Genomic DNA, 22142 nt, shown 5'->3' with positions numbered 1-22142 from the left:
CCTACTCTATCCCCCATACATGCTGTCAAATTTTGCCTATGCTGTTTATGACCAGGTGCTTTTCATTCAAATTAAAATGATACACGTTCATAAAACAAGATGGTGACTGAAAAAACAAATGATATGATATACTTATTGCATGCCAAATCATTCAGTGTGTATACACTAGGGTCCTGATTCAGACCTGTTAGCAAGGCTGCAATTTTTGATGGACAGTGTGATCGAGGCCAGAGCTGACATCACATACCCTCCCTGAATATACCTGGGCACGCCAGCTTTTTCCTGACACTCCCAGAAAACGTCCGGTTACCATTCACTAACGCTGGCTTCCTGTCAGTTGCGAGGTAATGGTGAACAAAAAATGCTGATCTTTGTCGTTGCTCTGCCTCGTACATACACACTGTGATCCATACGCATGTGCAGTCATTCGATAATCGATCATCATGTGAATTCGCACAACTGATCAGCTCGGAATAACCTCCATTGTTGACTGAGTTTATCGCATAGTGTGTACCCTGCTTTAGTTGATTGGGTAATCCTGGAGAGCATTTTGACAAGGGCCTGCTGGAGTGGCTGGCCTTTCTGTGTACATATACAGTGCTGACCATCTGTGGGAGGGCATGGCACCATTCCATCTAAAGGACATCTAAAGTTCAGTGGGCTAACACTTTTATTACCCAAACGGATTGTAACCTGTGGCGAGGGAAGTGGAGTAGAGTGAGCCACCATGCCTGAAGCTTGGTGAGCGAAGCGAACATGCAATGGGTCAACTTGAATGGACCTTGCTCATACCTCTGCCATTTTGGGTCACATGGCTCTGATGTCAGAGGTCCTTTAAATCACTTGAATTTAGCCACAGCTAAAGCTGCGAGATGGGCTGCTCTCTGTCATGAGATAAAGTCCATTCACAGTTGCACCTGTTGGCAGTAGGTCTGACCGCACCTGTAGGGATATAGGACCCTAATTTCACACCGCTATGCGTGGTTTTAATGCCGCTCACCCCCCTTGCTTGCCGAGTTCCCCACACAGTTGCTAAAGGATGATTTGGCCCCTGCACCCAGCCTTGGGTGCAGGGACTAAATCCTTCAATGATCCTTTGATGGTTGCCTGTTTAGGCACGCATGTGTTTTCCCTAACACACCCAGCATTTTTTCTGGCACAACTAGCGATTTTCTTAACACTCCCACTAAACAGCCCGTTTCCATCCCCAGATGCCTACTTCCTGTCAATCACCTTGCGAACGGTGTGCAAATAGAAATAGTAGCAGGATTTCATTGCAGCATGGCTTCATGCATGGGTACTGCGAACCGTATGCATGCACAGTGTATTGATAAATGGCCGCCATGCAAATTCGCAGCTGAGCAATCAGGGCTGAATTGGATCTAAATCTGCTGCATTGCCAGATTAACAAATTAATAACTATGGGGGTTATTCTAGTTCACTCTTTCTGACAAAATCCTTTTTAGATGGACAAAACCATGTGCACTGCAGGTGGGGCAGATGTAACTTGTGCAGAGAGAATTAGATTTGGGTGGGGTTTTACTTCAAAGTGAAATCTATATTGCAGTGTAAAAATAAAGCAGCCAGTATTTACCCTGCACAGAGACAAAATAACTCACCCAAATCTAATTTTGTCTGCACATTTTACATCTTCCCCCCTGCAGTGCACATGGTTTTGTCCATCTAAGAAGGATTTTGTCAGAAAGAGTGAACTAGAATAACCCCCTATGTCAGAATAGTTTAACGGAGAAAAATATAAAATCTAAAACACTGTTCCCTGCAAGCCTCAGATGGGATCTAACAACCCAGGTGTCACATGAAGACCCAGCAAATTTCATATTTAAATTTCACCTCTGAATACAGCCTTCTAGCACGTAATTCAGAAACACAGGGGGCAGGCAAATGGAAAGCATACGATTACATTTCAGCATTGCCTAATAAATGCTAACATGAAACAAAGCAAGTATTAATGTTTTATTTATCAAATACTGTATACTGGACCCCCTCAATGCATGAGCCGCATTTAGATTATGCTGCATTTTTTGCAATCCAAATGTAAAATGGCAGCCTTAATACACTTCTGTGGCCTGCACTGTCACCTCTAAGCTTACACCAAGCTTGGCTTTTGGAGAGAGACACCGGAGTAATCCTGAAATGTTATGCTCCTCATTGCCACATATACAGTAGCAGTTACTTGTAATGGCTTTTTTGTGGAGTTTTCCTAAATATTAATATCTATGTCTCTTTGGAAGTAACTAGGACATGGTGAAATTGTTCTTTAAATGCCACCTAGAAAAATGTAACCTACTACTAGTACTTGCTGGCATTTGCTACAAATATTAAGTATCCCCCAAATGTATCTGATCCCTCTTGCCCTGCTGGCAGCTCCATCACCCATAGGTTTCTATGGGGGAATGCAATGATGACCGATGTATCAAAATCAGGCAGCATCGCATCAGATCCTGGGGCTTCCGCCATTCCGGGATGGGCTATGTGCTACAGGTCAGCGAGGTCAACAACTCCCCCGGCACCCAGCTCCTTTTGGAACCCCTGCATATGCAGAAAGGTAAATCCCAGAGAAAGGATCGCATATTACAATGCGATCCTGGGCGGTAATATTCCGCACAGATCGCATTGTATATGGGTCCATATATCACCCACAATACAGCAGTGACGCTTATCTCCCAACACTCCTCATTCTCTGTGGCAGGAGCATTCTTACAGTGGAGCTGCAGAAGTACCCTGCTATACGTCACAAGTAAACCTTTTTCACAGTTGCTACAGCAATAAAATATATTGCACATTTAGATTTGTTTTTGTTCGTCGGGAGGCTTGCCACCTAGCAACAGCTGGTGGGTTATGGTGTAAGCCTCCCGACATACGCTGGAATGGTATAGTGAAATAAAATTTTCACTTACCTTACCACAGCCAGGGGAGTAGGGAGCTTAGCTGCTGATGCATGACATGTGCACAGGCAGTGCACATATACTGCAGGTCATGCAGGTGCACTCTAGTCACATGCACCTGCTGTATATAAGGCTAAGCCCCGCCCCCTGAGGTCAGATTTTACCTCAGCGCTGAAGGAAGGAGGAAGCTGTGTCTGTGTCTGCTACAGACAGACTAATAAAATCCCCATCCTTCAGCAAAACAAACGGCCCTCCAAACATTACATGGCTGTGGCTGCTTATACCTCCTCTTCCTCACAGAATGAGGTATTATTTAAGAGGAGAAAGTTATTTAACCCTGTCAGGTCAGAAGACAGCAGGGAAGTTTCTGTGGAGAAAGGAGAGCCCAGTCAGGCAGAGTTTCTTCAAGAGATGCCTGTTCAGGCAATAACATCTCTTTACCAGGTATTGCCTGCAGTAGGAATACCTGAGAGGTCTGTAAAAGGAGAAAGGAGAGCCCAGACAGGCAGAGTCTCCTCCTCCCCTTGCCTATTCCCACAGTGTTGTGGAAAGGCACAAAAATAAACAAACAACAGTTCATGTTTCTTCAAGAGATGCCTGTTCAGGCAATAACATCTCTTTACCAGGTATTGCCTGCAGTAGGAATACCTGAGAGGTCTGTAACAGACCACCCTCTCTTGCCCATGGCCGGCACATTTTCCTGCCTGTCACTGGCAGTATGCTTAACAACAAGCTCATAACAGGGACTAGTGCTCAGAAAAGGGACTAGTCACCACAGTACACAGTCCCCAGCTAACTCACAGGGAGTGGCTTGGGAGTTGGAGGATGTAACAAGATCCAGTGAATCCTCTCACAGGGGTGAATATAGTGATTTGCAAATGACCTGAGTGGCATTGGCAAGTGAAATGCCCCATTTATGCTATACACAGCACACTCTGCCCTGAACAAGTGCTTGAGGTGTAGTAATTCACCCAGCTGGCTTTTGCAGCCCCTCATTAAGGAGGACAGATTGTTGTCTGTAACACCTGGGCATTCCTGAAATCCCTGCCCTTTTTACCCTAGAGATTGACTCTGCTTTCTCAGCACAAGTGGGGGGAAAAGTGCTGCAAAAAATAAATAAATAAAAATAAATAAAGTTCATAGTAACTGACACTGTGGGCCAGTATTATTTGCCCTGGATAAGGCAGAGTAAAAAGGGTTCCAGCGAACTCCCTAGATTCCCTGCTTCCAAATGGCCCTATTGAAAGCTGTTAATAGAGCTACCCTGATGATTGGCCAGGCCTTTAATTCTATTTCAAATGCCTGCAGAACTGCCAGCAAGCAAGTGCAGATCTCAGTAATGTAGCTCCTGCATCAGTGGATGTCCCAAACCTAATTCTGATCTTTCAGTCCTGACTTCATACACAAGGTTAAGTCCCCAGCCCTTCAAGGGGCCTGTTTGCTAGGAGGGTCATTCTGTTAGAGCCAGCAGTTTGAACCTAGAGCAATGTGACAGCCACAGAGTGCTCAGAGGAGGCTTCTCCCAGACACAGGTCACGAGAGGTGAAGTGAATATCATCCTAATAAAGACAGAGGATTCCTCCCTGTCTTTCCAGAGCATTGGCCTCCTGTAGGCGGACTACCATGTACAGGTGGGAGCAGGGGCATATTCCCCTTGTTCCTTTTCCTAACCAGATATGCTCCCATCCAGGGAACACTAGTTCTGGATGCTGGATAAATAATGTCCCTGGCCCTTTAACAGGGCTAGATCGAGTCGGCAGACAATTGCAAATAGGTTGGGTCAGCTACCATTTCCCTGTAAGGAAACAGTACCTTTCATATAGGCCAGTACTGAATATATATGAAACCTTGGTCTTTCCATATGGAGGGTTTAGCAGATATACCCTTTAGGCTGGTCCAAGCTAAACATTGTAGCTAAACAGACCTGAAGGAGGCATTTAACATGATACTGGAACATCCAAATCATAATAGGCTGCTAAGTTCCCTGTGGAGAGACGTTCCATGCAACTGGACTGTAATGGATTTCGGACTGTCCAATGCCCCTTACATACTCATATGCATCATGAAGGCAGCAATTACACACCTCAGACAGTAAAGGGTTTGCTGTTATTATCTACCTAGGTAATCTCCTGGTAGCGCATGCAAAACAATTGTCCCCCTTTTCTCCCAGTTATCTTATCCTGTCGCTCCTCTGGCATCTAGGTTTTCATAAGAACCTTGAGAAATTTGTATTAATACCTTCCCAATCTGTTGTCTTTCTGGGGTCTTTGATAGATTCCTCTTCTTTATCAATAGCGGTTCCCTCAGACAAGTGGAACGCCATACAAGTCTGTTTCTTAGGTGCTCAGTTTTCACTGAGAGACTTGGCTAGGCTGATAAGGAAAATGAGAGCCTCAGATCCTGGGTTTTCTCCACGTACCTCTCATATGCAGACAATTCCAGAACCTCCTATCATCCCTTATTTGACAGGATTAGGACAGACAAATTGATACTATCTCCCAAAGTCCACAGGGAGATTCACAGTTGGAAAACATTTCCTATTCCAGATCTCCCCTACCTCCTACTCCAGACATCACATCAGATGCATCCCTCATGGGCTGGGGGGCATTCACCCAGTGCAATACAGTAGGAGGGAAGTGGACCGCTTGAGATTCTAAAGCTCATATCAATCTCAGAGCTAAGAGCTGCCAGATTGGCTATATCCTCTGTATTTCCCTCAGACCCACGGGATAATTCAGTTCAGCTCTGTCTGGACAACAAAACCACTGTTTATCTACCTCAAAAGAATAAGAGGCACTTGATCTTGCATTCTCTGTCAGCAGGCAATAAATGCCTGGAAGTGGGCAGTACAGCGGTCCATTCTCCTGTTTGCTACATGCATACAAGAAGAGTTAAACAAGATAGCCATTTCCTTATACATAACCAGTCATACTGTGGATTGAGCGACTCTCCAGTTCCTTCGGAGGTGTAGATTTAGATCCCACTGCTGCCATAACACACCAGAGATCTTTCTCAGAATTGCAAAGACCTTGGGTCACCCACAAGTGGATACGTTTGCAACACCATCAAACGTACAAGTTCTGACATTCATATCCAAATATCAAGGGACTCTCCACATGGATGCTATGTCCTTTTTCGCGGGCTGACATTCCACTTTCATATGCCTTTTTCCCTCTGGCTCTGCGGTTGTGGGTCATCCACAAAATCAAAACAGACGTGTCCAAAATACCCAAATATTTCTGGCATACTCTGTCTGGCCCTCCAGAGTTTTGTTCCCTTTATCAACCTTTTTCACAAGGTTCCGGGCTTCCTCTAGGTTCATCTACAGACTGCTTCCAGGGCAGCACAGACCTACTGAAACATCTTCCACAGTGTATGTGGATTGCAACATTACTAGGTTGCAGACCATTCCCAACCTCTCTGCCTTTTCCACGCCTTGCCTGTGTTAGGCCTAGAATAAGATCCTTCCTTCTTCAGGCCCCCTTTTCCGAGCCTAGCATAACTCTGGACTTCCTTGCCACCACATTCGAAACAGGTTTGGCTTATGCCAAGATATGCTCATATGGCTTGACTCTAGCTCTCCTTATCCCAGGCCTCAGAGAATAAGAATACTTAAAGGATTCTTTCTAGCTAGCCCACCATGCTATGGCATTCTACCTGGTGGGACATTAATCCCTTTTTGTACTTCTTGGCCACTATACCACCATCTGCAGATATCTTTGGCCTTTCAAAGAAGTTAGCTTCACTGTTAGCCCCTGCCTTTGCAGCCAGAGGGGCTGAGTTTTCGTCAAACCACATATCTGAACCTGGATGACCCCTACGCCAATGGGTTTCCTTATTATTCTACGGGGACACACAAAAACAAGTTCCATGCACACACCTCTGGTGGAATGTGATCTGGTCAGAGACCAGTCAGATCCAGATCTTTGTATAGTTGATTGCCAATCCACTTACTTACCCCTCACAGTACCTGTAAGGAGAGACATCACACAAACTTCTCTCTCACATGCCAGAATATTTTTCATCCTGCCAGACCTTTTTATGACCAGGGAGTGTATAGTTTCCACCATACAGAGTTCTGGAATAGACACTCCACTTCAGAGGCCATCCCCTTCACTGTGACGCAGTTAATTCAATGGCTGCTAGAGGCATACCATTTCAGCCTGTATTGCAAGCTGCACATTGTTCATCCGCTTGGACTTTCTTTAGACATTGCTGGAGGCCTTCTGGTTCTCAAAGAATTGCGTTCCTTAGAGCAACCACCAGGTGTGTGGTAGTCTACCCACCAGCTGTTGCTAGGTGGCAAGCCTCCCGACGAACAAACACTAGTTTGCAGGAATCTATGATCTGCAAACTCTCTTTGTTCTAGGGAATAGGATTGCCACCTAGCAACAGCTCCCACCCTTCCCACCCAGTACCTTGCTAGGTCTGCTGCTTGTTCTCTCTAAGGTTCGGTTATATACCTAACTTATCCTTTGATTCAAGGCACTCCAAAGGCCTAGAAGAAGCAACAAGTGCAGTCACCTAAAGATCAGAAATTAATTATTTCCTCTTCTCTGCTATACTCACAAGTTTGCCTCAGTTTATAACATGCCTGGCTACAATACAGCATGGCAGTTATTTTAGTTGTTGGTTCCTAGTCCAACCCAGTTTCATTCTTACTCCTTCCAGTAGAGTTTCTCAGATCTGATCTATGTTCGTTATGAATGTTCTAGTTAACATTATTTTTGCATACAATGGTATTTCTCTCTTGTTCCACTTTAGGATTGCCATCTGTAAGCTTCTGTAAAATCTGACCTCAGGGGGCGGGGCTTAGCCTTATATACAGCAGGTGCATGTGACTAGAGTGCACCTGCATGACCTGCAGTATATGTGCACTGCCTGTGCACATGTCATGCATCAGCAGCTAAGCTCCCTACTCCCCTGGCTGTGGTAAGGTAAGTGAACATTTTATTTCACTATACCATTCCAGCGTATGTCGGGAGGCTTACACCATAACCCACCAGCTGTTGCTAGGTGGCAATCCTATTCCCTAGAACAAAGAGAGTTTGCAGATCATAGATTCCTGCAAACTAGTGTTTTAACATTGAGACAATTGTACTTTTTGCTGTGATAATCATTATTATGCTAAACAGCACTCCGAATTCATTCTGCACATTATTTATGATTAAATTATTACTATTATTTTTACAATTATTGTTTTAGAATCCACTTGAAAGTAAAAAAAAATCATATGAGACATAAATTGATTACTATTTTTCATTCCAAACACTGCATAAAGTAAACTAATATATATTTTTTCCAAGGTACAAACTGTGAGATGGATTTGGATGAGTGTTTGTCAGACCCTTGCCTTAATGGTGGCACTTGCCTTGACTATTTGGGACCTTTTTCTTGCACATGCCCAGTAGGCTTCCATGGAGACCAATGTGAAGTCAACATAAATGAATGTACTAGTTTTCCGTGCCTTAATGGTGGACATTGTGTTGATGTGATCAATGGGTGAGTGATCATTTTCATTACATGATCTGTCAATGATTGTAAAAACATAGATCATAGTTTCCTGTGTGGTTCCAACATTTTATTATGTCTTTCAGGTATAGCTGTGACTGCAGTATGGTAGCATTCACTGGTCTTCATTGTGAAACCCCAGCAGCTCTGTGCTTGTCACAGCCATGTCAAAATAATGCCACCTGTCTAGAGGATTCTGGGAGCTTTACGTGTCTCTGCTGGCCAGGTATTTCTTAATTGTGATAATGAACTACGATTTACAACACAAATCATTAGCAAGGTGTGTCTGTGTTTAGGAGAAACAAATAATAGATTTTTCATAAGTTTTTGGGTCAGATTGATCAAGAATAAATAGACTTTTTCCTGGGTTCCACCAGCTATGACAGTTAAACACTTTGACTACTTAACCAATTAACGAAAAGTGAGGCTGTAGTTATGCTCATCTAAATTACATTCAGAGGGCTGACAGTTTTTCTGGAAGAACTAAGGGCCTTATTCTAGTTCACTCTTTCAGACAAAATCATTCTTAGATGGACAAAACCATGTGCACTGCAGGGGGGCAGATGTAACTTGTGCAGATCTAATTAGATTTGGGTGGGGTTTTACTTCAAAGTGAGATCTATATTGCAGTGTTAAAATAAAGCAACCAGTATTTACCCTGCAAAGAATCACCAAAAAATCACCAAATCTATTTCTATCTGCACATGTTACATCTGCCCCCCTGCAGTGCACATGGTTTTGTCCATCTAAGATAGATTTTGTCAGAAAGAGTGAACTCGAATAAGGCCCTAAGTCCGAGGGTCCCCTGAAAACCCTGGCAGAGTAGGAATGTATGCTTCATAGTCTAACCTCCTTTTAGGCACACTTGGCAACTCTACAGGGGCTCCTGAATTTTGTTGAGGTACTCCCAGACTCCCAGGAGAGAAGACTACCCTCCCGATCTCTGCCAGTTTTCCCAGTAAAGTAACATGGGTTTGCTGATAACATTTGCAGCACATTGTACCACTGCAGCCCCCCATCCACTGCTCCATGGCATGAATTTTGGCAATGTGCACTACCAGGCCTCACGCACCTCCCAAGAACAATGAAGTCTGTTTTTAGACAATCCCTTCATTAATGACAGCTTTTCCTTCTTTCTCCAAACATACTAGCACTGTAGAGTCATCTTTCTTCTAATTAAGTCATGGAAATAAGCATTTAGGCCAGGGGTTCCCAAACTTTTTTGAAAAGCACCCTAGAGTATCAGAATATTTTTTGTGGCACCCTTTCTTGGTTACCGAGAAATGTAAAAAAATATTAAATTAAATAAGTTGTGCTTGTACAGTATGTCATCCTTAGCTCCAGTTATGTGGTAAGGAACAAGATTCATTTCTGTTTATCCACATATTTCATAATTGGAAGCCACAAGCACTGATTTTGCCTATTTCATTGACCATAAATAATATGAATTGGCTCTAGACCACCAACCCAAGGCACCCCTGCAACTTCTCCGAGGCACCCCAGGGAGCCACAGCACACAGTTTGGGAACCACTGATTTAGGCATATTTTTATTTCATGTTGAACATTGTAATTGTTTTGTGTATGCATATTACATGCATACACAAAACAATTACAATGTTCAACATGAAATAATTTTTGTATAAAAGGAGTAGTTACACTGTGCCTGTCGCCAATGAATAATAATTCCTAATACCGCAGGTTACACAGGAACTCTATGTGAGACGGACATGCATGTGTGCAGAAGCCAACCATGTACGATCGGCATGGAGTGTGTGGAGCTGACGTCATTAAATATGTCTTTCGGACAAACCAAAGAGCAGGAGGACTTCACAGGATACATTTGCAAATGTGGAAAAGGCTTAACTGGTATGTACTAAAATAAGAAAAATCTAAAATATTAACTGTGTTGACTAACTCATTTTATAAAGATTCTTCCTGAAGATCTTTAGGCTAGTAACCAATTAGCTGCAATATTGCTATAGAACCTTGTTTTGGTAAGAAAAGTGATCTAGAGGTTACTCTACATGCACAGCAACTTCATTTGTATTATAGAGTGTAAGTATGTGCACAGGTGATTTTGTTGATTAGTGTCTTCATGTGTCTCTCTCTATATATGCTTTTGGTACACCTATCTTGCAGTATATAGTCAGAGGAAAACTTATTCAAGCAACTACATAATACATGCAATACAGACTGCAGGCATATATTTTTTTCAAGGGTCAGTGTCAGCCTACATAATACACACACAAACAAACACACATGCACACACGGCAGGGGAGGATTAAGCCTTCATGGGGCCCTGGTCACTTTAGACATGGGGCCCCCTTCCACTTGTCATTACTGGTCGCAAACTGCACGGTAGACTATTACACTGTCAAAACACAGAATAAAGGCAGCATAAACTTGTTCAATGTTTGTCCCTCTGTAGGAGACCTCACAGGCTCAGCACTGCCTCTGATTAAAAACCCTCCCATGACGAGGCAGCTGCTTCTGTCTTCAATGGGCCTGAGAAGCATGAGATGAGCTCCATCAATCCAAGCTCAGCACAAGCTTCTCAGCCCCTGACCTCTTGTGCAAATTCATATGAGTCAACTCCCAGTAATGCACTGCACACTTGTGCAGTCAGTGTGCCATGGCTGCCGATGCTCAGCACCATTAATCATTGTCACATTGGCAGATAGGTGAAGCTGCAGCACTACCCCACTTCCATGCACAAAACCTTTAGCCAAAAAAAGGAACATTTAAAAAATACATGCTGACCACAGGGTGCCCTAGATAGAGGGGGGCCCAGGGGTACTGACCCCCTGAGCCGCCCCCACCCAGATCACATCTGAATACGGGCCATTGTCACATTGCATCATCTGATCCTCAATAAAACCTATGGGATTGGGGCTATGATCATGACAGGAGGGATCGCATCAGATGATGGAGAATACTATTGTGGTCCCTCCAATAAATTTCGGAGGTACTTATTATTCGGATCTAATAAGTCACTGAGTCGGATCTGACTCAGTGACTCTCTCTGCCCCACCACCAATACCCACCACCACACCAGCTTTCCACGCTGGTTTCTCCTACAGGAAGATTATAATGGCATACAATGCGACCGATGCGATGGACCTGATTTTACATAGGGAACAATGTTAAATGGCCCAATGGACCCGATTTTTGATTGTATACCCACCCTGATGGGTAATTTGTATGTCAAATGCCACCCCATTGTTAACGCCACCCCACGATGAACGCCAACCCGAAGCGTGGCGAGCGCAGCGAGCCCGCGAGGGGCGGCGGTATGCGTCCTCCGACCTTTTCTTACCCCCACTATCCATGTCGGCGGAGAGCTGATGTTATAGAGTGTGGCGAGCGCAGCGAGCCACCGAGCCCGAAGCGTGGTGAGCGCAGCAAGCCCCGTGAGGGGACGCGTAATACCTGTGAAGTAATGTGCGTCCGCTCGCCACGCTTCGGGCTCGCCACACTATGTAAAATCAACTCGATGCCGACGTGGATAGTGGGGGTATGTAAAGGTCGGAGGATGCGTACCGCCGACCCTCGCGGGCTCGCTGCGCTCGCCATGCTTCGGGTTGGCTTTAATCGTGGGGTGGCGTTAACAATGGGGGGGTATTTGACCCATCAGGGTGGGGATACAATGAAAATTGGGGTCTGGGGGGCATTTAACATTGGGGCCAATGTAAAATTGGGTCTCAGGGACCATTTTACTTAGGTTCCAATGTAAAAATCGCGTCGATCGCGTTGATCGCATCGCATGCAATTTAGTTGCATGCGATGCGATCGACGCGATTTTTTAGGACCCGATGGATACAATTTTTATCGCTGGCGCCGTGCTAGGAAACAAGTACCGTTAAATCACCTGTGCTCAAGCCTGGGTATCACTAAAACCTGCACTGTTAGTGTGCCTTGAGGACCATGGCTGGGAATGCCTGCTCTAGGGCACTGTAATTTTAAACAGTTTGGGAACCTCAGCAATAAGAGGTTTTGCTGCCATCTAGTGGTGAGTAAATATTTACTCAAACTAGCCTTTCACTCCTGTTAAACTTCACCATCTACTGTCTGGCATATGATATAAACCCACTTGGATTGCATAGGGATAATTTGTTTTCCTTCATAATAGTAATACTACTACTACTACTAATAATAATAATAATAATATCACATGCATGACATATGTATTATGTAGGCAATTGTAGATTGTAAAGTACCCACCCAGTGCATGTAAATAATAAGTGTTGGGATAAGCTCTCACAAGCAGTGCCCTCTATCCTCATGTGCTTTTTTGGAATACATCTCTACCACCCTGATCATTGCATCAGTGTCCTGTCCCCTGATGCAACTATCTTTACTCACCATGTAATTGTACTAATTTGCCTCGTACTGTAATTCGTCATTTTCTAGTTTTTCGCTCATTGATGTATTGCCAGGCGCTGCGGAACCCCTGTGGTGCCATATAAACAAACAATAATAATAATAACAATAATTTACATGGCCGATCTGGTAGTTATGGTAAAAGAGTTGACAGTCAATAGGTCAAAAACAAATGGTTAACATATACAAGGTTGACATAGAAAAAGATCGACACACGCAAAAGGCCATCATGTGACATGGCCGTCATGAGTTTTCATGTTTTTTGTGTAGATTGGTAGATTTTACCACACGGACCCCAAATTATATTACTGCATCCCTTTGCATTGCCATGTTTCATGCACTTTGCCGTTCCCACGAGGATGAAAAACTTAAAGAAAAAAATGAACTTGTTCATGTACTGACCATTGCCATGTGAACCTGTGCTTGGGTTTTATTTTTATGATTTTGAATAAAAAATATGGCATATACCCAGAGCCACTTGTATTATATGCTACTAATGCCTCATAAATGGCCTTGTATTATATGCCCAGGGCCGGCGCCACAACTAGGCAGCTCTAGGCAAATGCCTAGGGCGCCGGCCACTGGAGGGCGGTACTGAGCTGCCAGGTAGAGCAGGTACCATGGAAAGCTGCAGCAGCGGTACCAATACAGGAACTCATCCCAGCGGGGAGCATCCGCCCCCCCCCCCCTTGCTGGTCATCAGCGGGAATCAAGCGCCCGCATCCACACTATAGAGCATGCATGCCCATGGATTATAATCGGCGACCGCAAAACACCCCCCCCCTGCCACCCCCCACGTGCTGGACAGCTGCAGTATCGCCTGCAAAACACCCCTCACACCAGGTAGTGCCCATTGAAATCCCCCCCCAGAGGGGAGAGGTGGACCGGAGGGGGGGGGGGGGGGGATTGCCTGGGGCGCTGACCGGGCTTGCACCGGCCATGTATATGCCACTATTGGTGCTTTGGGATACAGGGCTGCTTCACACATATGTAGCGGCAGAATGTATACTACACGTTATGCACTTAAAATAATAGGCACTTTAGATAATTTGTGTATTTGCACATACCTCCCAACTGTCCCGATTACAGCTCCCAATGTTGCTGGAATGGGATTCTAATAATAAATACAGAAAGGTATTAGATAAATCAGATACCTTGGGCAATACGTAATAATAATAGACCTGGTTTTGCCTTGCCTTGTAAATGATTGCTGCTTTAAAAATACAGGCATACTTGCCCATTATCTTGAAAACTAATGTTGAGTTATTACAGATGGAGCGCCTCCCAGCCAGCCTGTGGAATTGCCAAATTCCCTGAGCTGGCGCAGGCTGGCGGTCAGGAGCTCCATCTGATGGGGATGCATGAGTGTCTCACAGGCTTGCGCGTCCCATCAGCATGGCAGCGGGGAGCAGATTCCCTGCCTCTCTCTGCTTCAGGGAGACAGGCAGGGGTAGTGGGGGCTGCGTGCAGCAACGGGGGGCAGCAGGTAGCTGGCGGAGGGCGGCGGTGGGCTCCGACAGAATGGGGCGTGTGAGCGTCTCGTGCGCGTGTGTCCTCTTCTGTCGGATGGTGCACAGCAGCAATTGGCGAATCTATCACCAGGAGCAACTCTAATGAGAGCTGCTCCATCTGTATATTGCACAATAGCTATGTGTTGGTATCATACCTTTCCTATAATATTTGCCATGTTCCCAGTTGCTTTGGTATGAAGGACATGTACAGATGGAGCGTGCGTCCCAGTTTCCTGGCAGCAGGGGACGCAAACCCTGCCCATCTGCACTTCAGGAGAATGTGGTGTTTTAGGAAGAGAAAGTGAGGCTAGAGAAGGAGTTGGGGTCCTAAGCATAGGACAGATCAGCAACCTAGATCTATCTATAGCACAGTCCAACAAGTCATTACAGTCCCCAACCATTATAATCTCACGTTGATGAATCAGAGAGCGAAAATAAGGTAGTTCTGTGCAATGATATAATAGTATATGGTGAATATAAAAACACCACTGTCAAAACAAGTGTGGAAAGACTATTAGAAAGAAAACTTTCTTTTTGATCTTCGCCTAACAAAAGCTCTCCATCATTATAATAATAAAAACAGGAACCATCAGATGTGGGTGAAATAAGAGGCCTGTAAGATGTTATTTTGAGGTATCTTGGGTTCTCCAGATAACCCGCCTCCAGGAGTCCTAAAAACACACCAAAGCTGGAAACCTCCTCTGTAGTGAAGCACAATCTAATCCAGTGCTGCTGCTGCAACATGTTCCAGGAGACTTCCTCAGGCAGTATACTGGTGGTGTGCTTTATTTACTTTTTTTTTTATAGCTCAACCCCTAAGTCAGGGGGTCAGCCATTACAGATTTTTGTAAACACCCAAAATAAGTTATTGTGTTCTAAAATCCAATACAATAAAATGAACTATAAATATTAATACCACAATATACAAACTTAAGACTATGTGAAAAACAAGAAGTTTGGTTATTCATAAAATCTTTTGCCATTCTGTGACTTTTCTGTCTCTAACAAAATGCATTAAATACATCTCACATAGTCAAACAGTCCCTTGGCTTTTCACTGCATGAGGAGACACCACTCAAAACAATCTATAACCTCGTTTACATTCAAAAGCCGCTGGTGGAACGCACTTGCGCCCCTTGTGGAATGCACCGCCATCTTCAACTGGAAACCGGAAGTCCTAATAAAACATGATGTCCTCCCCATCTCTTAAGCTGCCGTTCCGTCTAATGCATACAACCCAGGGTGGCAGTGGAATGCATCGCTGACCCCCATGGAATGCTCCAATTTATTACAGGATCCTGCTTTAAATTTATATGAGTTGCCAATTTTGCCATGTGGAACGCACAGCCATTTTATTTAAATAAAAAAAAAAAAAAAACTCACACAGCCCTATTTCTTTAATACTATGGAACACAAATAAAGGAAATTTATATAGAAATACTTTCTCTGTAAATCTTTGTTTCTTTCGAAATCTTCATATTTAGTTTTGACGCTTTTCACTTCCTTCAGAAATTGTGGGCCCCGGAACTGACAAAATAGACAGGGCCCTTTCCTCTTCTTGAACCCCTGGCATGCCTGGCCGCACTATTCAACCTCAACATTGCTTCAAGGAATATGTGAACTTTGTTTATGACAAATTATAATTGATAGACTCCAGTCCTGGGCCTCCTTTCTATCTGGGCCTAGGACTCCCCCTGATGTCTGCCTTGCCAGTAGATAAAAAGTTAAGTAGGATACCATAAGTATAGAGATTCCGGGCGAGATTTAATGCCGCCTGAGTTCAGTGGCAGTGCGAGCTGCCCGCCGAACTCAGACCTTTTTTTAAAGGGGAATTAACTTACAAGGCATGGTTTGCCTTGTAAGTTAATTCCCCTTTAAAAAAACATCTGAGTTTGGTGGACAGCTAAACTCTGGCGGCATTTAATCTCGCCTTCTATGTTTTTTCTGCTTAGAGGCGCAGGCGTGGAAAGTACAGGGAAACAACCTGGATTTCAGTTCTGAGTGGGAAGGATTTTTAAAGTATGTCTCTGGGAGGAAGACTAAGTCATTTTTAGAATGTTTGAGCATAATATATAGCTTTGTACATTTTAAAATCATTTATGTGGTGAGAAAAAATCTTAAAAGCCATAGTGGGTGTTCAAACAAGCCGCCCCAAGTCCCTTTGCGAGGGTTGCTGAAACTGAAGAATAACAAAACAGAAATTGTAAATCACATATATTATAAGGAGCATAAAAACATGAAATACTTGAACTGAGAGGGTTGAAAAACAACAAAAGAAGGGAAGCAGGGAACAGGAAAATTGGAGGCCAGAGAAAAAAAAGTTACATCTGGTCTAACATATCATGGGGCAAGCAAAAAGCCACAAGGTAGCAAGGACCTACACCCGATAGGGGTGACATGGCCAGTCAAAGGACAGCCATGAACTATACCTACATACAATATGTAGAGATTAGAAAAAATGTAAAAACTATAAGGAGGCCAAACCAATGGAAACCTTAAATTAAACGTTGAAACTCATTCCCACAGAGACCGTTACATAAACAGAGCATGGTGGCAAAAAAATCTATGGAGAAGAAAAAAATAAAAATAAAAATTAAAACTTCTTTAGAAAAAAATAAATAGTTGCATTAGAAACATAGAAATACAGTCACCAGAAATTGGGGGACAAGTCTCAGCAGGAGTAGATCTTTATCTACCAGTTTTTGGTATGTTATCATGGGAGAGTCTTTAAAGAAGCAGGTTTTCTTGTAGATGGGACTTTTGATGAATCAAGAACTAGGGAGCTTAAAGGGGTGAAAACTGCCTCAGCCTGGCAACTTGTGAAACAGGAGCATCATCCTGGGAAGGAGTTGATGGAAAAATACGGAGTGAATGTAGAAGCCATTGAAATTTGGCCTGGTGAAAACGGTTCTGGTGCCAAATCTGGATATTAAATGGAAATACTCAGCGGTAACAGATGTTGTCACAGAGAAGGGAAGTCACAGGTTTAAACTCTCTTCTTTTAAGAAGAGTAGCTGGAGCAATATCTTGGAAGATTTGAAGTGAGTGGCCCTGGAAAAGTATCGCAGAGTGTGTCCTGGCCTCACAAATAATGCCCTCTTTGGCAGTATAATAATGACAGCAGAGGATGACATACTTGAGCTGAGAGGATTCTTGAGATCATGGACAGAGAGCTCTGTGTGTCCTATTTAGAAGATGATCTTCAGGGGTAGTAGGGGATAGATGGGTAAGAGCTTCTTTGAGTTATCATACAAAGAGGCTGGTTCAACTTCTATAGGTATGCCCCTAATCTGCAAATTGTTTATCTTGCCCTGTTCTCCTGGTAATCTTGGTGCTCCAGCAAGTGGAGTACATATTTTTTCAGTCTGTGAAGCTCTACTCCCATCACCTGCTGAGAAGATACCACACCGTCCAATTTGGTCTCAAGGTCGTTAGTCCTGTCTACCAATTTTTTCCACCTTAGCTTTAAGGGAATTGACATCCTGTTGAACTTCAGACTGGACAGCTTAAACAGATCGGTGGACCTCATAGAAAATGGTTTCGGGGTCCTTGCGAGTCAGCGGGGAATTGTGAGAATCCTCAAAGTCAGAGCGGTCCTGAAGGGTGGGAGTAGAGCCACCGATAGCTTTGTCATTGGAGTAGGTACATTTTTTAAGACTGTGGGAAATGTCCAGACTGTCTGTTTTCTGGTTACCTTTAGGCAGAGTAGCATATTGGTCCGAAGTAAAGGTAATCACTGTAATGATATGTAATTAGGTAGATCGTTGTATATCGATAGAGAATGACTGGGGTTCTGAGTCAAAAAGGGAGAGACAAGTGTTACATTGTGGAGATGATCAGGCTTAGAGAGGAAGGAAAAGCCTATCGGGTGGATTAAAGTCTGATAGGTAATTTTCAGAATGGACATCCCCATATCAAGCCAGTATATTCACTCCTCTGGGGCCCCACAGGAAAAAAATCAGTAAACGATGGTGTCATGCACAGTTGCTGGACTGTCATAGCAGCTATGAAGACCGGATGTACAGACCTACACCCCAGACATCAACATAGCAGGGATAAATCCAGGTAGCAGAAGGGCGGACAGACATACAGTAGGAGCAGGTTTCATCTTTGCTCCTTTGGCCATGGCTAGCCATGGCCAGCCATGGCTATTCTATTGTTCTCAGCTGCAATACGTATTGTATTGCAGCTGAGAACAATAGAATAGCAATGGCTAGCCATGGCTAGCCACGCCCAAAGGAGCAAAGATGAAACTTGCTCCTACTGTAGGGCATTAAACAACTTCCTGTTAATTTGTCTCTCAGAGGTTACTCAAACACAGGAACAGCAGATGGCTGCCGCCTGTGAGGTGGATTGAGCACATGCTGATAATAAAGGCTCTCCAGGTTCCAGAGGGTGAAACCCCAGCCCACAAAGTAAACTGGGAACTAATAAGGGCCTTGTAAGCCAGATATCATATTTGAAAAAAATTAGCTGATAAATATGGTCATCCTCTGATGTTGTATACACATCCACATGACTCTGGTCACATCCACACAACACTGCCTCTCCACTTTTCACAGTAGGCCCTTGAACATTTTTAATTACAGGCCATGCTTCTCTTGATACGAGCATGGCTGCTACTACTACTACTACTACTACTACTACATAGCATCCCCTATGACATGAAGAATACATGCAATTACTTTTTTTTTTATCCACAATTCAGAGTCATCATTCAATAGCAAATTCATAACTTGATGAAGAGAGACAGGAACGCCTGTATGACCTGCTTAAGTACTTTAATAACAGCAGGGTGCGACATCCCCACTGCCACTGCTACTGTAGTCTGCAATGACCCAGAATCTTGGAAATATAACACAGCCAACAATAAAGTGGTGATATTGCTGTGCACATGCTTATCAAAGGCTCAAAGTCTCTGCACATTCTACAGAGGTTCTAGGATGACCTGTGGGGGAAGCCATAATCACCTTCTCACCTTTGTGTCAGACATCCTACAATGCCTACATGAGATCTGTAGCAGCATCTGAGCTGCTGCTGCCACCATGATCCCCTAAAGAAATATGTCTATATCAAACAAGAACTCAGGCACCAGAGGAATGATGTTAAGTATGGGAATTGTTAGATATAAGTATAGATTGTAAGCTTGCAGCAGGGCCCTCCTACCTCCAAGTCTGTCTGTTGTTACCCAGTTTGTCTTATCACTGTCTACTATTGTAAAGCGCAACGGAATCTGCTGCGCTATATAAGAAACTGTAAATAAATAAATATAAGTCTTAAAATAACTTTTAATAATAGAGAACATAAAAGTTTAATGCAGTAAGCTTAGTCTGAAGACATGCTCCACACTTATTATTGTTCAGATGATTTCATGTGTTTGTAAGAATATATAGACATTGGATATGGTTAGCATCCTGGTGTTAGGATACCTTCATTCAAAACACAGAAGATTAGGGGAGGGTGAGGTAGGTTTGGACACTTAAGGGTTTATTATAGTTCGCATGGGGGACCGATGTTTTACAGCATTTCTGCGCATGTGCAGGCACAGGGTGCGAACTACATATACAGTATATAGCACACATACAAATATGCATTAAATGAGTCCTGATGAGGGACTGGGACATGGGGAACATATATTTAACTGAGCTGTACAGCACCCAGGCAGCCATTCAGCAGCACCAATTGGCGATTGCAACAGCCAGATAGGTAGCAGGTAACACCCCCCCCCCCCCCCAAAAGAAAAAAACCAGTACAGATAATGAACACGACAGGAGAGACATGGAGTACATGTTCTGGCTAGCGGCACAGATCCTAGGCAGTCATCAGCGGCGCCATCTTGGCATTGCTACTCAAAGGTAGCAGTGTAGGGGCTCCACGGCCATCTCCCTTCAGCACCCATAGGAGTCAGCCTGGATGGATCCAGAGGCTGTCCTGTGTAGGGGCTTAGGTGAGGGGGGGGGGCAGCGTGCCAGATGCCTGGCTAGAGGGAGTGCCAGCATGGGTGGGGGTGATGGCAGGGGGGGGGAGAGTCAGTGAGGCCAGGGGAAGAGTCAGTGAGGCCGGGGGGAAGAGTCAGCCGATAGAGAAGCAGTACCTGCTCTTCCATACCCCTCCGCACCCTCCACCGTCCAGTTGATTCTCCCTCTGCCGCCTCTACATAGAAACATAGAATTTGACGGCAGATAAGAACCACTTGGCCCATCTAGTCTGCCCCTTTTTTAAACATGTTACCTCAAACCATATTTGATCCTTATTTTTTTGTAAGGATATCAATATGCTTATCCCAAGCATGTTTAAATTGTACTACTGTATTTGCGTCTACCACCTCTGATGGTAGGCTATTCCACTTATATACTACTCTTTCTGTAAAGTAATTCTTCCTCGCATTTCCCCTGAATCTTCCTCCCTCTAGTTTCAGTGCATGTCCTCGTGTTCTGTTGCTCCTCTTCCTGTGAAGAATGTCTCCCACCTGTACCTTGTTAAAACCCTTGATATATTTGAAAGTTTCTATCATGTCCCCCCTTTCCCTTCTCTGCTCTAAAGTATACATATTAAGATCTTTTAGTCTTTCCTGGTACGTTTTGTGATGTAGGCCATGCACCATTTTAGTTGCCCTTCTTTGTACAGTTTCTAATGTATTTATATCCTTCTGGAGAAATGGCCTCCAGAACTGAACACAATACTCTAGGTGAGGTCGTACCAATGACCTATACAGTGGCATTATTACTTCTTTCTTTCTACTGCTGATACCTCTCCCTATGCAACCAAGCATCTAACTTGCCTTCTTCATTGCTTTGTTACATTGCCTACCTGCTTTTAAGTCCCCTGAAATAGTGACACCTAGATCCCTCTCTTCCTCAGTAGTTTCCATTATAGTGCCATTCAGGGCCGGTGCTAGGGTGTCTGGTGCCCTCCTGCAAACCAAAAATTTGCGCCCACCCAGCTAAGGGTGATTGCAATAGTATTCACCAGTCTACTTTTTTACTTTACTGTATTGCACTATACTGTATATTTATGTTTTATTTCAGTTATTTAAGATATACTGTACATGTATGCGAGTATATTTCTAGCATCCGGGCAGCAGTGCAGCACAGGTCTTCTCACCACAAAACTTCATTGTTTATGCAACCTTCCTGTTTTCCCCTTTTTTGAAATAACTGAGCGCTATTGCCACTAGGGTTGCCATCTCACTCTTCCTTGATTCCTGGAGACCCCCCCCCCCCTTCTGATTCTAATGCGCGTGGATGAGTGGGCGTGGCCTTATGATGTAGGCATGGTCTAATAAAAAGTGGGTGTGGTGTCTAAAATATAAGCAGTCATTAAGAAGCTGGAGCTTGAAGAAGAAGTGAATAACAAGCTGGCCGAAGAAGAAGACAACTTCTTCTCGTCACCTTTTCAGTTTTCACTCTCTTTACAGGGAAGAGTGACAGTGGGTGACAAATGGTGACAAAATGGAAGTGTGGGATTAGTATGCAGCAATTCAGTGGCGTAAGTTTATAAGAGATGCCCGGAGGCAGAAGTGTGATGTTGCCCCCCCCCCCCCCCCCCCCTCAAAAAAACCCCCCTGCTTTCTCAAGACTATTGGTTAGCCATTCTGTAATGCAGACACACCCACAGAGGCACATGCACACACACATACTGTATACACACACACAGCCACACACATATACAAACAGCCACATAGGAACACACATATAAACACAGCCACATGTATACACACTGCCACATACATCACATGTATACACAGACAGTAGCTACAGCGCATATGCACATAAACCCACAATTATACACTGCCACAAACACATGTATACACACAGCTACATATGCACATAC

At 44.1% G+C, this 22142-nt stretch overlaps 1 protein-coding gene across 4 annotated transcripts in view; it reads left to right on the top strand.

Moving 5' to 3' along the window:
- CRB1 (crumbs cell polarity complex component 1) overlaps positions 1–22142 on the top strand; it is a 124807-nt gene that overhangs the window by 55337 nt on the left and 47328 nt on the right. For all 4 annotated transcript variants that reach the window (XR_014454430.1, XM_083156884.1, XM_083156885.1 and 1 more), the window contains exons 3-5: positions 8213–8408; positions 8504–8643; positions 10117–10284. Coding sequence is in view for 3 of the 4 variants with exons in the window: in XM_083156884.1 (XP_083013010.1) it covers positions 8213–8408; positions 8504–8643; positions 10117–10284 (504 nt within the window). In the remaining variant the exon portion in view is untranslated. The remainder of the gene's footprint in view (positions 1–8212; positions 8409–8503; positions 8644–10116; positions 10285–22142) is intronic.

The sequence above is a fragment of the Crinia signifera genome, chromosome 8 (genome assembly GCF_055691185.1).
Source record: "Crinia signifera chromosome 8, ASM5569118v1, whole genome shotgun sequence".
Lineage (NCBI taxonomy): Eukaryota > Metazoa > Chordata > Amphibia > Anura > Myobatrachidae > Crinia > Crinia signifera.
The sequence above is the reverse complement of the archived record's forward strand: the minus strand, read 5'-3'. Positions and strand labels throughout refer to the sequence as shown.